The 17,660-nt window shown below is 38.7% G+C and overlaps 1 protein-coding gene across 1 annotated transcript; it reads left to right on the plus strand.

Annotated features, from left to right (window-relative positions):
• Positions 1 to 1,340: 1,340 nt before the first annotated feature.
• LOC135773994 (extracellular calcium-sensing receptor-like) lies at positions 1,341 to 5,021 on the plus strand. The gene is made up of 6 exons (XM_065283924.2): positions 1,341 to 1,537; positions 1,762 to 2,050; positions 2,125 to 2,880; positions 2,986 to 3,213; positions 3,840 to 3,963; positions 4,117 to 5,021. The coding sequence occupies exons 1-6, from the start codon at positions 1,407 to 1,409 to the stop codon at positions 5,019 to 5,021; spliced, it is 2,433 nt and encodes an 810-aa protein (XP_065139996.2). The 5' UTR covers positions 1,341 to 1,406.
• Positions 5,022 to 17,660: the final 12,639 nt, after the last annotated feature.

Consider the following 17,660-nt stretch of genomic DNA (forward strand, 5'->3'; position numbering starts at 1 on the left):
TTGTTGCATCATGTAAGCAATTTGACATGCATGACAAATTCGTCAAAGGTTATCCTGTTTGCCTATAACAGCACCAGACAAAAGCACAAGCCCTAAAATACTGTAAGTGTGATTTGCGACGAGACCAAAATAACACTGCTTTGTACATAACACAGCAAATTAGATATTATAATACAACGCAACATTATAAAATACAACGTTTTACCTTACGATGACCTTGCAGAGTGAAAGCTCCTCTTGAACTTAAAAGTCTGTAGATTTATGCGTGTGAAGTTTTTCTCAAACGCGAGCTGAATGAGCTGATGAATGACGATGACAAAACCGCTAAAATTTGATTTTAAAACAGCACTGCACGCGATGCTCAGCTGTTACAATACTGTATATTTACTGTATAACCATCTTATATCATTTATATCTACTATATAGTATGCCACAACCAAACTGCATATTCTAATTTTAATAAACAGAACTACGTCTAAAACAAACACATTAAATGCTGCTGGAGACTTGCCATTGGCTGTTGTATTTGCATGAATAAATAATGAGGTGAGTCTAAGAAAGGATAAGGGGCTATTTTGGGCATGTTTTACTATAAAAAAAGTTTTAATTTAATATGTGTTGGGTTATTACGTTTATGTAATACTAAATTGCATTGTTTTTGATATATATTTTAAAGATGCGTTTTTTTTTAGTTACCGTCATAGAGAACAGTAGTACTTTTCCTGTGACTTAAATACTGCTGAAAAAACCTCCAAGGTTTGAATAAGCTAATGAGATGTTACTGGGCGGGAGCTGTAAACGCTAGCGCTTGCCTAAAGAAGACATCTTTGTGTAAAGAGACTCCGTTATTTTAAGGTTGGCTGGACATTTTTGGGGGGGCACAAGGAAAATCTGAAAATCAGCCCCCCTGTAGACCCGGCCCTGAGCATACATTTAGCCGATCAATCATCATATGAATGCCTTTTAAACATTGTTGCTTTCCATGTGCAAAAATGAATTATTTTTGTGTGTTATTAAATTTTATGTGTTTGCACACCAATCTATTAGACAGAAAACTGTACATAATGACATTTAGTCTGGAGCAACAAGAGCACTCAACACTTTGGAGACAACACACCCAAACAGAAAGCATACTTCCTTGCACACAAAAAGAAGTGTCAGTATATTTAACTATATTCCAAACTTGCACTCTATTCCGCCCCTGTTTGACCTGCCTCATGCCCTCCCCTTATCATTAGCCACAACAATTCATCCATAATAATTATGTGTATAAAAGTGCAGTTACTTTATCAGGTCAATTGCATTTGGTAGATGCAGCTGAACTCATCATGGGAGTGCTTATCTTTCTATGCACACTTCTCATCCATTACCATTATGCAAATGCAGATAACAATCTTTGCAGAGTAATGGGAGACCCCAAAAACACACTACTGTCCAAGGATGGAGACATAACTATTGGAACTCTTATTTCAATCCACAGTAAAGAAACATTATCTTCATCTGAGTTTACAGAAAAACCTCAGCTTATATGCTCCAGGTTTGTAATATTGGAATTTAAATAAAAAATTACAGCAGTCAATATATTTAATACAAACTGAACTTTTGAATGTAAACTAAACTGTAGTACATCTATTTACAACTTAGACTTTTCAAAATATAAACTATATTTAATATTAATTAGTATAAACACACATATTCCTCCTACCTTGTTTATCTGTTTAGTTAGTACTTATTAAAGCTACGGATTTATTGTTTTCACAGTGTAAATATACAAGATTTACGACTGGCTCAAATCATTATGTTTGCTATTGATGAGATTAACAGAAGTGAAAATTTGCTTCCAAATGTTTCTATTGGCTATAAAATCTTTGACACCTGTGGATCAAGACTGTCGTCTATGAGTGCAACTATGGCAGTGATGAATGGTCAGGAGTTTGCAGCAGGAGACAGATGCAATGGACAGCCTCCTATACATGCTATTATAGGGGAGTCAGAGTCCTCTGCCACAGTGATTTTGTCCAGAACCACAGGACCTTTCAAAATTCCAGTGGTAAGGGACGACAACACGATTTCACAAATAATTTTTTTTACCATTACAATTTTTTTACTGTGCTTTTTTTCCAGATAAGTCACTCAGCCACGTGTGAGTGTCTCAGTAATAGGAGAGATTACCCTTCATTTTTCAGGACTATTGCTAGTGATTATCACCAGAGCAGAGCACTTGCATACATAGTCAAACACTTTGGCTGGACTTGGGTTGGAGCTGTGAACAGTGACAATGATTATGGAAACAATGGAATGGCCACATTTCTAAAAACAGCACAGGAGGAGGGAATTTGTGTCGAGTACTCTGTGAAATTTTACAGAACAGAGCCTGCAAAACTCCTAAAAGTGGTTAACATCATAAAACAAAGCGCCGCAAAAGTCATTGTTGCATTTCTTGCCAGTTTTGAGATGAACAATCTACTAGAACAGCTATACATTCAGAACATTACAGGCATCCAAATGATTGGTGTAGAGGCATGGATAACAGCAAAGAGTCTGATCACACCAAAGAGTTTTCAAGTGCTGGGAGGGTCACTAGGGTTTGCATTGAGTAAAAATAAAATTGAAGGGTTTTTAGATTATGTTATTAAAGAATTCTGGGAAACAGCTTTTCCATGCTTACAGAGAGATGGAAATTCATCTCAATATGTAGAAATTTGCAGGAGGTATCAGGATCTGTTTGTGCTTAAAAATTACATTGAAGATGTGCCTGAGCAAAGATATACAAGTAATGTCTACAAAGCAGTGTATGCTGTGGCTCATGCATTACACAATCTACTGAAGTGCAAAGAACAAGAAGGTTGTGAGAAAGGCCTGACAATACAACCACAGCAGGTAAAAAACTAAGATAGAGAAAGATTTCTGTTTGTATATGCATGGACATTCATTTAACATGTATAAATTCTTCAGTAATGATGTTTAAAAATCTATTTTCAATAGGTGGTTGAGGCTTTAAAAAAAGTGAATTTCACTGTAAAGTTTGGAGATCGTGTGTGGTTTGACAGCACTGGTGCTACAGTAGCCCAGTATGAAGTTGTAAACTGGCAGCAGGACTCAGATGGATCAATCCAGTTTAAAGCTGTGGGTTACTATGATGCCTCACTGCCCCCTGACCAGCGCTTTGTACTTAACACTGAAAACATAATCTGGGCTGGAGGACAGCTGAAGGTAAGTTACAGTAGCATAACCTAGCTGTTTGTAATAAATGGGGGAACTAAAATAAAATATCTAATAAAAAAAAGAATGCTTGCATTGTCCTATATGTGAAGGGATTAAAAGCCACTGCATTATAAAAGGATATATGATTATACATAGGATTTTATAACAGTGCCCACTGTCAACAGTGTTTCCACACCCAAAACCATTTTTATTTGTATACCATAAACTTCTAGTAAGTTTGAAAGAAAAATTGTGACAGACTTCTTTACAACTCAGTGAATCAATAAAGGAAAAAACATTAGTTATCCTGGTTAAGCAAATTAAAGATGTTTTTTGATAAGCTAAAATATCTTCATGATATTAAGTGGCATTGTCAGGTTTAAGTTACATTTAATCATTGAAATTTAGACTTGAAGTTGCCAAATTAACAGCAGAGGGCAATAATAGGGTGAAAAGATCATCATAACTGTTGAACACCCAGAGTAGTTGCTTAATTTCCTTAACATCACAAATGACTTTGTTCCCACAAAATACATCAAAACTTATTTCATATTAAGTTCCAAAATGGCCTCAATAATATTGATACATTCTATACAGTCCATATAATAAACTATGTAAAAAACATTTCCATGTAGAAACCAAGGTCTGTGTGCAGTGAGAGTTGTCCTCCAGGTACAAGGAAGGCCGCACAGAAAGGAAGACCTGTCTGCTGTTATGACTGTATTACATGTGCAGATGGAGAAATCAGTAATGAGACAGGTAAACTTCAGACAATCTCCAAGGTCCAAAGAAAACTGGCTAGTTGCTATTTTTGTGTTTTCCTTTTATTGTTTAGTCTGCAGTTTAAAATCAAAGGTGTTCATACTTAAAATGTTTTGTCTCTAACTACAGTGATCACAACTTCCTTTCCAGATTCAAATAACTGCCAGCAGTGTCCAGGGGAATACTGGTCTAATACTGAGAACACTGAATGTGTGTTAAAGGCTGTAGAGTTTCTGTCATTCACAGAAGTTATGGGTATAGTGTTAGTCTTTTTCTCTCTGTTTGGAGTAGGAATAACTTTACTGGTGGCTATCCTGTTTTACAGTAAGAAGGACACTCCCATAGTTAAAGCCAACAACTCAGAGCTGAGCTTCCTGTTGCTCTTCTCATTGACTTTGTGTTTTCTCTGTTCACTTACTTTCATTGGTCGCCCCACTAGGTGGTCCTGTATGTTGCGTCACACAGCGTTTGGGATCGCTTTTGTCCTCTGTATCTCTTGTGTTCTGGGGAAAACAATAGTGGTGTTAATGGCATTCAAGGCCACACTTCCAGGAAGTAATATCATGAAATGGTTTGGGCCTGCACAACAGAGACTCAGTGTTTTTACCTTTACACTCATTCAAGTTCTTATCTGTGTGCTTTGGCTAATAATATCTCCTCCTTTTCCCTATAAAAATATGAAATATTATAAAGAAAGAATTATTTTTGAATGCAGTCTGGGTTCTACTATTGGTTTCTCTGCTGTGTTGGGTTATATTGGTCTTCTGGCAGTTCTGTGCTTCATTTTGGCTTTTCTGGCTCGGACGCTGCCTGATAACTTTAATGAAGCTAAATTCATCACATTCAGTATGCTCATATTCTGTGCTGTATGGATCACATTTATCCCAGCTTATGTCAGCTCTCCTGGAAAATTTACTGTAGCTGTGGAGATATTTGCTATTTTAGCCTCAAGCTTTAGTTTACTACTTTGCATATTTGCACCTAAATGTTACATCATTCTGTTTAAGCCTGAACAAAACACAAAGCAGCATTTGATGGGAAAAAACACAAACTAAGTCATTTTGAGAAATAAATTAAATGGCCATACAAACTTTGCAGTGTTTTTTATTATTAAAAAAACAAATGTATGATATAGTCTACAGTATATTAGGTAGGTTTTAAATAAATGTCACTGTATCAATTTAAATGGACTACATTTAGGGAAAGTATGGCATGAAAAACTGCTTTATATATTTATAGATTTAACGTTCATTTTACTCAGCACTGCCATCTGCTGTTAATTTGTGAACTTTACATTTTTTCTCTTTTAAATTTACAATGCTACCTAATGTCATGAAGACATAGTTAAAGTCTTTTATGGTCACCACCACAACACAATCAGGGGACACAAAGGATCTGTATTTATTTAAGGTATTGTAAATAAAGCAAAGTAAGAAAATAAACACAGCCGCACACCAGCACCAATGTTCCCCCTCTGTTCTCTTGCCGAAGTCACAGAATTTAAAGGCATGTGGGGAGGAACCCCAGGTGTAGTGGATCACCTAATTAAGAAATTAAAACAAAACACTGCAGCCACTTAACGGTGAAAAATGTTTAGAAACAATACAATACAAACAAAAAATATTTTTTTATTAACAAAAAGAAGTGAACAACAAAAACATTACAACCTGGAAAGTTCATCTGCCACCTTAATTTCTTTTTTCCTCAGACATGCTTAATGTCAAGGTCGTATGATTGTAAAAACAAACTCCAGCGCATAAGACAGTGATTAGAACTGCGCATTAAATTTAAAAACGTTAAGGGGTTGTGAACACAAAATACAATGATGGAATGTGAACCTCCCAGATACACCTAGAAATATTTAACTGCAAGAACTAAGGGCAATGCCTCTTTTTCAGTGGTAAAATACTTACGCTGTCGACGTAAATTTTTTTTTTTGAAAATAATACATGGAATGAGTTATACAATCAGCACTTTACTGGAGAACAGCTCCCATTCCCATATCATTGGTATCTACAGCGAGGCTTAACTGTTTAGAATGGTCTGGCGCAGCCAATACAGGTGCGGACATCTTAAAGGTTTTAACGTTTTCAAATGCACATTGACAACCATGTGACCACTCAAATTTCGTTTTGGAGCTTAGCAGGTCAGTAAAAGGAGACACCACAGGTGCAAAATTTTTGCAAAATGAGCGATGTAGTGAACAGCGTACAACAAAGCATTTTAGACCCCTCCCCAATTGCTACATTTGAACTGGATTTTGGTGGGTTAACATACACAGGTGTCCAGTTTGATCAAATAAGACAACTGACCAACATCTTTTATGGCTGACCTCCGTGCCAAAATGTAGAAGAAAAGGACGTTTTGATTGGCTCACACCATTTCTGCTTATCATCCTTTCAAACCCCCCTTCACAATCTCATGAAGGCAGGATGATCGTAAACATTCCTTAAGGAAAAGCAATTTCAAAGTATTGGCTTACCAAAGGACAAATCTTTACAATCCTTCCACCAACAAAATTTCCTTAAAACCATCACCTATTGACTTCATACTCGTTAAAAGACACTACCATTCTGAATTACATCTTTATGTTATGAAACTGTTCAGATAATCACAGTTATTAACAAATGAATGAATGAATGCATGCATGTATTAACACTTTGCTGTCATGTTTATCCTTTTTACACTCAGGACAATGCCAATGGTTTTTGGAAATGGTAAACTCTGTTAAAAAGTTAAACTCTGTACTTTATGCCGGCCATTCCCAAACTGTGGTCCGCGGACCACTAGTGGTCCGTGAGGGTACTGCAGGTGGTCCGTGAAAAGGCAAAATAAGAATATGTATATTTTAATATACAAACTCGTTCATATTTTGGGCGAACGTGTACTGCTGCCTAATAAACGTTACTGTGAACTCATTCATTCTGGTGCCTGTGAACGGCACGCTCTCTCAGTTTAACGTCGTTCAATAGGGTGCCAGATTTGTATATTCTTCCAGGCGAAAACCCGACTAAAACACACTGTAAACAGGCCTTAATGTGTAGCGGAAAAAACACCCAATCTGGCAACACCGCCACCACTCGGTGTTCACCAGTCACGCTGCATGCGTCATCACAACAACACAGACGCTCCTGAAATTCCTGCCGTGCAACTCAAATAGTTTAACATTAAATAACATCATATTTGTCCTAAATCGTTAACGATTAACATAGGCTGCTAACGCATATTCCGGATCTTGAATTAGACTTTGACTAAGCTCACGCTATTTAACGTGCACGTGTGGTGTGCAATACCTGCGAGTTGTCAAACACGCAATGCCTCGCAGCGCTCACCCGGGGTGCGACCCCCACCCGACTAGCCTTCTTAAGGTATGTGTAAGCAAATACAAAAATTTAAAGACAGTCAATGCTAATGTAAACCCTGGTTGGATAAGGATTTAAAGTTGGACATAAAGATGGAATCTGACGCATTTAGCTTCAGTGTTAAAACTGATCAAATAATTGCTGTCTGTGGTTCTATATGGGCTATAATGGCAATCATTTAAAAAAAAATAATATGGGAAAAAAATAACTATAAATTAGTTCATTTTTGGAACTGTGACCTAGTTTAACATTTTCAAATATGAACTGAACTAGTTCATTTTAAAATTTGTGAACTGTGAACTAAACTAGTTCATGTAGAAAGTGAACTTTCCCAACACTAAGAATATGTATATAAATAATTATGATATAAGGTTAAGAAACCTGTTGTACTGATGTGATGACCAGTTATAGTTTTAGTGCTAGTAAGACTATTTAGATGTGCAGATTAATTCAGGACTTTGTGTGGACACATTTTATTATTATAAAATATTATTAGTAATATAAGGTGTTCCGCGAAAATTCTTGATTACAAATAGTGGTCCACACACACAAAAAGTTTGAAAACCCCTGCTTTATGCTATGCAAATTAGTTCTCATCCACATTCTATGGGCTTCCTCTGACATCCACAGCCAATCAAAGTTCTGCATCAGAAAAGCACCAAGATACAAACTCCTCCTTATCTAAACTGTTATAAAAGTTCCTTTTTTCCAGACATTCAATTCAATTCAATTCAATTCAATTTTATTTATATAGCGCTTTTCACAAAAGTCAATTGTTTCAAAGCAGCTTTACATAAATAGAAGCAGTGAAAAGCACAGAAAACGACAGATAGCACAACAGAATACATGATAGCATGAGCAGTTAAATTTGCTGCGGCTATGACTCAATATTATAATTGCACGTATTACTAAAGCAACGTATAGAAGAGGAAGCTAGGTAAAGCCCAAAAAGGCTGCCTCCCCGGGGTGAAAAACCCCCTAGGAGAAAAAAAACCCCGGGCTTTTATCCGAGGAAAAATAAGTCCTAGGAGGGAAAAACCCTTGGGAGAACGGAAATGGAGATTTAGCGGAGATTAAGCGGTTCTGCCGGTGATCGTTGGTCAGGTATCAGCTGGGCATAACGTTGAAGGACGGCCAGTAGATCAGAGGTGTGCCGACTTTCACATCTACCGGGACTGGGTCTGTTTGTCTCGTCCTCGACCCGAGGACGAGACAGGGAGAGAAAAACAAAATCGTATTAGCGTAGCAGCCGTTCATATGTATTGAAGTGTCACACAGTGATGTGGTTTAACTCAGCTTAGTTCCAGACAGACTAAATATTGCGGCATAATTATGTTATCCACAGTTGAGGATTTAGCAAATTGGGGGCCCAATGCGAGGGTATATATGGTAAATAAGGGTCACCTTCCGATCTTTAAGAGAAAATGAAACCTGACGACCCGTTTGACTAAGGCCTAAAGCCCCACTGTCGTCGTTAATACAGGTTCAGTGGCAAACGGGTCTATATTGTATACCATTTACAGGACCAGGAGAAGACGCCAAAAACATCGCAACCCGACCATACGTGTTAACCCGTTTGACTAAGGCCTAAAGCCCCACTGTCGTCGTTAATGCAGGTTCAGTGGCAAACGGGTCTATATTGTATACCATTTACAGGACCAGGAGAAGACGCCAAAAACATCGCAACCCGACCATACGTGTTAACCCGTTTGACTAAGGCCGGAAGCCCCACTGTCGTCGTTAATGCAGGTTCAGTGGCAAACGGGTCTGTATGGCATACTATTCATAAGACTTACGATAGCGCCAAAATCGCAACCCGACCATACGTGCCAACCCGTTTGACTAAGGCTGGAGGCCCCACTGTCGTCGTTAATGCAGGTTCAGTGGCAAACGGGTCTGTATGGCATACTATTCATAAGACTTACGATAGCGCCAAAATCGCAACCCGACCATACGTGCCAACCCGTTTGACTAAGGCTGGAGGCCCCACTGTCGTCGTTAATGCAGGTTCAGTGGCAAACGGGTCTGTATGGCATACTATTCACAAGACACACGAAAGCGCGAAAAACGCAACCCGACCATACATACCAACCCGTTTGACTAAGGCTGGAGGCCCCACTGTCGTCGTTAATGCAGGTTCAGTGGCAAACGGGTCTGTATGGCATACTATTCATAAGACTTACGATAGCGCCAAAATTGCAACCCGACCATACGTGCCAACCCGTTTGACTAAGGCTGGAGGCCCCACTGTCGTCGTTAATGCAGGTTCAGTGGCAAACGGGTATGTATGGCATCCTATTCACAAGACACACGAAAGCGCGAAAAACGCAACCCGACCATACATACCAACCCATTTGACTAAGGCTGGAGGCCCCACTGTCGTCGTTAATGCAGGTTCAGTGGCAAACGGGTCTGTATGGCATACTATTCACAAGACACACAAAAGCACCAAAATCGCAACCCGACCATACGTGCCAAACATTCCTCACTCTGAGTCTTACCCAGAAAAAGAGACAATAACAGAGTACACACAAGTTCTGAGTCTCCTGCCTGCGTGCGTCTCTTGTTTGTGCGTCAGGAGAGTAAGCGGGTCACACCATGTTTCAAGCCGGACATCCAGAAAGGCAATAACCTACGTCTGCAACAAGGTGAAGCTCAGAAGAGCAAACCTACACTTCAAGGGACCTTCATCTGCGTGTTCCAGATTTGTTAAGGACCTCGACTACAGGACCGCCTCTGCATGTTCCAGATCGCTAGAATCCTCTTGGTGCTTCCCGAAGATGGCCGACGGGCCACCACCGGACAGCTCATTCGACCACACAGAACTTAAATATACCACAACCAAATCTTTCCTGAAACCATGGCATTGGTCTTATTACATTAGTAACTAATTACCATAGATTTTCAATATTGCATAACTGATTTCTTTAATGTTTAGCAGATCATTCTTTAATTAAAATACGGTTTTCATCTTATCAGAAACAGAAAACATTCTGCCATAAATTCAACTCAGTCACTTTAATTTCTATTCTTTGCGTTTTAGTTTCTATCTTTTCTATTCTTTAGTATTTTAGTATCATTTAGTAGTGTTTTTAGTTATTCTTGTTTTTTATTACCACTGTGTCTTCCTTGTGTTGATAATACAGTTAAAGGATTCTACAAGCTGGTCCGAATCTCACAAAATCCTTTAAATAAATTTGATGAGAAACTCCCTCTAATTTACATATTTTCTTATTTGTTTAATGATCTATTTAGATTATTCTTATTGTTAAAGTAAAATTCTTTAGCTGGTGCCCGAAAGTATAGGAGGAAGGGGTCTTCTGACACACACACGCACACACACTTGAGGTGAAACCTCTAGTGTCGTCTTTATGGCATACTACCCAATGGCACTAACTTATACTGCAACTGGATGAACTTGTCCCCTCCCTACATCTTTACCCAAGTATATTAAAGTTGCCTTTCTAAACTTACATAGTTCCAGATTAATAGTAAGTTTTGCATCCACAAAACAATTGAAAACCTCACGAAGCAAAGTAAATGCTCAGTCCAAGAGGAACTATATAACACAATCGTTTAGATAGGCTGCACAGCCAGAGAAACCAGACAGGACCGTAGCAATTAAACATTGATTATTAAAAGTGCAAGGCACGTTTTTCATTTCAAGAGCTAAAACGTTGTACTGAAGGAAAGCATTGGGTCCTGAATGCAGAGATTTCTTTAGCACATTCTGTTAAGGGAATCTGCCAATATCCTTTTAAAAGATCTGCTTACTTACCAGTAGGCACAGAGAACTCCAACAACTTAAGCTAGGCTTAAATCTGCATAGGACTTGGCACCTGCACACAGTGCCAAAGCTACCAGTACCTGGTTTAAGGCCCATGGTATCCCTGTTCTTAATTGGCCAACAAACTCGCCTGACCTTGACTCTTAGAAAATCTATGGGATATTGTAAAGTGGAAGATGCGATATGCCAGACCCAACAATGCAGAAGAGCTGAAGGTCACTATCAGAGCAACCTGGGCTCATAACACCTGAGCAGCGCCACAGAATGATCGACTTCATACCACGTCGCATTGCTGCAGTAATTCAGGCAAAAGGAGCCCCAACTAAGTATTGAGTGCTGTACATTGGAGGTCTACACAGGTCCAAAAATTTGTACCCAAACCCGAAGAGACCCGTAAATGTGCTACACTGAACTGACCCGGACCTGTCTATTATTTTGAAAGTTGGACCCGGAATCGACGCGGACCTGTCAATTATTTAAAAGCCGGACACAGACCCAACTGGACCCGATCGGCAAATATTCTTCAGCTAAATCAGGGGTGGGGAACCCTGGTCCTGGAGGGCCACTGTCCTGCAGAGTTTTGTTCCAACCCTAATTAAACACACCTGAAAAATCAAATGAAAGTCTTCAGGATCACTTGGAAATTAAATTCAGGTGTGTTTGATTAGGGTTGGAACTAAACTCTGCAGGACAGTGGCCCTCCAGGACCCAGGGTTCGCCACTCCTGAGCTAAATGCTAATAATAATAATAATTCATTACATTTATATAGCGCTTTTCTCAGTACTCAAAGCGCTTTACATATGAACGGGGAATCTCCTCAACCACCACCAATGTGCAGCATCCACCTGGATGATGTGACGGCAGCCATATTGCGCCAGAACGCCCACCACACACCAGCTTATTAGTGGAGAGGAGATCGAGTGATATAGCCAATTAGTATGAGGGATGATTAGTAGGCCAATGGGCAAGTTGGGCCAGGATGCCGGGGCATACCCCTACTCTTTTCGAAGGACATCCTGGGATTTTTAATGACCACAGAGAGTCAGGACCTCGGTTTAACATCTCATCCGAAGGACAGTGCTTTTTGACAGTATAGTGTCCCCGTCACTATACTGGGGTGTTAGGACCCACACAGACCACAGAGTGAGCACCCCCTGCTGGTCTCACTAACACCTCTACCAGCAGCAACCTGGTTTTTCCCAGGTGGTCTCCCATCCAAGTACTGACCAGGCTCAGCCCTGCTTAGCTTCAGTGGGCAAGCTGTCTTGGGCTACAGGGTGATATGGCTGCTGGCCACTTAATAATAAGTCAATAAACAAGTAGCGAAAATTTACTTTTTGTTTTACCCATATAGCCTTCTCCGTCCTTGTGCCTGATTGTGATGCACAATCCTCCTTGCCAAGAAAGTTCCATCCATGTTATTCCTCTATTTTGCCGATTGAAATGCTTAATCCACTCATTATTCCAGCTTTTAAAGTCCACTTAAAGTCACGTTGATGAATAAAGCAGTTTTGCATTTTTTGTTTCTCGAGTAAACTTGCATAATACTTATATATATATATATATATATATATATATATATATATATATATATATATATATATATATATATATATATATAATATAAATAAACTTTGCCTATTTGGATTATAATAACGATTGCTCGTTCAGTGCCATGGCTGCTGATGTTAGCTTTACTGTGCTCTTGCAGCAGAGTCTGTGCGTAAACTTTAGATATAACAGAAAGACGGTCAATTTATAATATTATTATAAAAATTGGAGAAAGTGCAAAGTAGTCTACAGTGCCAAGCGTGCGGTATGGTGGAATAAGTCGCCCCTTCTAAATAAAAGAGCCAGTTGTCAAAGGTAAAGTCATTGCGTCACTGCAGAAGCTGACTGGTAGCCATAGAAACATTACAAGAGCACATGCACGTTAGCTGCCTGGGTGGAGCATCCAAAAATAAACTTTTTAACGCAATGAGCTTCAAAGAAAATATGTATGAAAAAGATTTTGTTGCTGTTTTTGAAATATTTTTTTAAATGTGGGTCAGTGTTAATTTTGGCAGCAAATTCTGATTTAGTCTTAGTCTTAGTCTTTTGAATAACACACCATTTAGTTTTAGTCTTATTTTAGTCATCTGAAATATTTTAGTCTTAAGCCCTATTCGCACGGGATTAGTATTACCTGGTGACCTCTAGTGATTTGTAATAATTACAGAGGTTGTCTGTGATCTTAATCCCGTGCGAATCGGCCATGTCTGTAATTTGTAAAGTAAAAATTCCTCCGCAAATGACCTACCATATTTCGCCGAACACCGAGGTCCTCTGATAATATTAGTCCCGTGCGAATAGGCATCTCTGTAATTTGGCCAACATTTGTTACCAGTGAGCCTTTTTTATTTATTTATTTTCTCAGTTTCTGCGCCTCTCGCACTGCAGCTGTGAAGCGCACATACAGAGACACATCCCTTCGATTTTTTTGGCTTTCATTGTGAAACTTGAGGACTTTATTAGTATATTTCTAATTTTAAACTTCTAATCAGTCTCTCTCGTCCATCTTGATGATTAAAAATATGCAGAACTGTCAATATTTGCGATCTCTAAGTTTAGGTGGAGCTATGGATGTCGTGGTAAAGGAATTTAATTTGCGGTGATTTTGCGTGGCTTACTAGCGTGGTATACCTTGTTTATTAAAATAAGATTATTACTTAAATCCAAAACAACGAGATGCACTGAGGTAGAACGCAGGGTGCTATCTTTCCCCTATGAGAATATATATATTATATTAAAGAACATTGTTTAGGCTTGAAGGCAATACATATTAGGACATTTTCAATTTGTATCTATAACGTTTGAAATTAAGTTGTAAGATCATTTTTAGTCATTTGGCTTTTTTCATCATTTCAGAACAAGCTTAACTGCTATTCATAATAACTTATATTATATTCCGTGTGTTCCTTGGTTGAAAATATGTAGAAATATATGCGAGTAAAAAAGTACAGAACAAAAACATTTAGCTCACGCGGAGCGAACGAAAAGCCGTTAATAAAGCAGACTCTCCGTGCTGAAACAGTCGAGTCGGCAGATGATCATGTTAATGTTTCACGCAGATATTGTTGATGAAAAACTTGCATATCTAAATGCCCAGGCGAGAGTCAAGTGTTCGTTGCGGTTCAGTCAGTTAATATACAGCCAGACGTTACATTGGCTGCTGCCTCCTCGTCCACGGAGCGGAGAAATTCGGTTTTTATTAAAAGCGGTTTTAATGCTGGTAAGCAATCATATTTTGGCGCCTTGTATTTGTGTTGATCAGATAGTTAAAAGTAATTTTAATCTTTAAAACGGCATCTAGAGGCAGAAGACGCTAATTCTGTCATCTCAGTTTCACTTTTTTCCCCACACGTTCACTCACTGTATGATTTAACGAAATATGATTTGGTAAAGGTACCTTTTACAGCATGTCGCGGTGTTGCGTGATAGTGTTATGCAAAGCCTCAACATTATATCAGGGAGATAAGTCAGTAAATTTGGGTGAAATCACAGGCTTTGCTTATCCCGTGCGAACCGGCCACACGAAACTCAGACGTAGGGAGGTAATTTCTAAATCACACAGGGTCCCCAGGTAATACTAATCCCGTGCGAATAGTACATTAGTCTAGTTTTAGTCGACGAAATATCATAAGAGTTTTAGTTTATTCTAGTCTTAAGTTTTTTAGTCTGTTATGGAATGGTATTAAGGTTTGAATATGCAATACAGAGACAGATTTAATGGTTGTTATAGAAAACACGTATTTTATTTTATTCTTAATGTCAAAAAAACTGACCGGGGCTTTTTCACAAAAGATAATCACATAAAATAAGCATAAGGCCCGCTCTACCTAAAAAATATACATGGTCCCTGAAAAAGATATGCATTCTCCCTAAATGACATGCACACACAGATACACACGCGCGCAGACACACAGACAGAGACACACACACGCACTTACACACGCACTTTGTCCAGTCATGTAAAACCACAACATATACTATAATAGTAACGTTACACATTTCATTCAATTTGAGGACACTGGATATTTATACTCAGTATTAATTCAGACAACCCAATACAATCAATACAGTTCAGATGTGTATTCTTTTCAATGTTATTCCAAGTTTAGCGAAAACACGGTGGTTTATCTTATAAAATAACCTTAGCGTGCATGTTTACCTTCGCATGTATTTCTGGATGAGTCGTCTTTACAGGCTGTCGTCTTGTCATATTTGAAGTGTGACCAGATTAAACGCTAGCTCTGACATTGTTGTTGTTAATGAGACATGTCTTCGGATCGGGTGCACCGCAAAACGTTAGCATGTTGCTAACAAGCGAAGTCAACTGAAATCAGCCAAAGCTGGGTAACGAAGACTGTAATATGATGTAATTTTTATAAACTAAATATAATGTAAACAACCTGTTGTGAAAACGAACTTTGCCGCAGGTTTTTAAAATGCCTCTACTGCCTGCGTAGATCAACCTACCCTCAAAGATTCGCTCTGATTGGATTTCTTCCCAACTTGTCCCACAAAATGAGTAGCTCTGATTGGATCTCTTCTCCATTCGTCCCTCCCTAACATTTTCGTCTTATTTTTATTCGTTGACTAAAGTGTCAGTTATATTTCGTTACAGTCTTCGTCATCATATCTGACTTTTATTTAGTTTTTATTTAGTTTTTGTCCGTGAAAAAAGGTTCGTTGACGATTTTTCGTCATCGTCTTCGTCAACGAAATTAACACTGATGTGGGTGTGTGTTCTCCGAGTCCGATAGACTGGGGTATTACCCACAATGTTAAACAGACCCGGGACCCAAAGTAATAAATTGGGACCCGAGCCGGACCTGAATTTTGGCCAGAATTTTGTGATCGCAGTGTACATGATGGATTGTATTCTGATGGTAATTATTTAAGATACGAGGGTGCTAGGCCATTTAAGGCTTTGTGGGCGATTAGTAATATTTGAAATTGTATGCGATATTTAACTGATAGCCAGTGTGAAGATGCCAAAATTGGACTTAATTGGTCATACTTTTTAGATCGAGTAAGCACTCTTCCAACAGCGTTTTGAACTAGCTGAAGCTTGTTTACCTGATTTGCGTGACATCCCCTGAGTAACGAGTTACAATAGTCTATTCTAGAGGTCATAAAAGTGTGGATAAGCTTCTCTGTGTCAGATGTAGATAACCTATGGCGTATTGTTTAGATATTTCTAAGATGAAAGATTGCTGTGCGGCAGATGTTGGTGATAAGACTATCGAAGGATAAATTGCTCTCGAGCACCATACCTAAGTTCTTAACCGGGGAAGATGGGACCACAGTGCAGCCATCTATGGGGAACTTGTAATCTGACATATTATGTTTGGAGCGATTCGGTTTGATAATAAGTATCTCTGTCTTATTGGAATTTAGCATAAGGAAATTATGTGCCATCCAGTTCCTAATATTGCTAATGCAGTCTGTTAGCTTAGAAAACTGGTGAGTTTTGCTAGGATGTATCATCCGCATAGCAGTGAAAACTTATGTTATGTTTCCTGATAATGTCTCCTAGAGGTAACATATATAACGAGAATAGGATAGGACCTAAAACTGAACCCTGTGGTACGCCGTATTTAACCAGGGAGTGATATGACTCTTCCTAATTTACATAAACAAAGTGGTAGGAATTGGTTAGATACGATCTAAACCAGGCTAACGCCTGACCACTTATACCAACATAGCTTTCTAGTCTATTGAGTAGGATTGTGTGATCTATTGTGTCAAAGGCTGCACTAAGGTCTAGTAGTATAAGAATCGAGATTTCACCACCATCGGATGTTAAAAGGAGGTCATTTGTAACTCTAAGCAGTGCTGTCTCTGTGCTAGGGTGGGGTCTGAATCCTGATTGGAACTTTTCATATGTACTATTATTCACTAAGAATGTGCATAGCTGGCTTATCACTGCCTTTTTTAATATCTTATAAAGAAAAGGGAGATTTGAGATTGGTCTAAAGTTATTAAGATCTCCCTGGTCAAGGTGTGGTTTAATGAGCGGTCTAATAACTGCTAATTTGAAAGCTGTTCGAACGTATCCTACTTCTAGCGATGAGTTAAAGATATTTAGTACTGGGTCTGACACTACAGGGAACACCTCTAAAAGACGTTTTGTGGAAACGGGGTCTAATATACAGGACAATGATTTGGACGATGTTGTTAATTTAGAGAGCTCTTTTATTGTAGTAGATTTATATGACTCAAGATATTCATCTGAGTTTTATCCGGTAATGTATTGTTTTCTAATTTTATGTTAATAAGATTTGTACGAGACGAGGTAAACAGTGCTCTGTATTTGTTTGTTCGAGGAACAGACACAGTCAAAATGTTTTGATACTCTGGTAAAATAGACTCTGTGTGCTGGGATATATGTGATCTTGACATGTCTGTTTCCTGACTTGGGCCTTGGATAGTCAGACAATATCACCATGGTGTTACGGATGTCAGCGCAAATGCCCCTGGCGTTCAATCATCTCACTCA

Source organism: Paramisgurnus dabryanus, chromosome 9 (genome assembly GCF_030506205.2).
Source record: "Paramisgurnus dabryanus chromosome 9, PD_genome_1.1, whole genome shotgun sequence".
Taxonomy (NCBI): Eukaryota; Metazoa; Chordata; class Actinopteri; order Cypriniformes; family Cobitidae; genus Paramisgurnus; species Paramisgurnus dabryanus.

Coding starts and splice junctions, on each gene's coding strand:
- LOC135773994 (XM_065283924.2), top strand. CDS start 1,407: ATGGGAGACCCCAAAAACACACTACTGTCCAAGGATGGAGACATAACT. Junction 2,051..2,124: donor GACCTTTCAAAATTCCAGTG/GTAAGGGACGAC, acceptor CTTTTTTTCCAG/ATAAGTCACTCAGCCACGTG. Junction 3,214..3,839: donor GGGCTGGAGGACAGCTGAAG/GTAAGTTACAGT, acceptor ATTTCCATGTAG/AAACCAAGGTCTGTGTGCAG.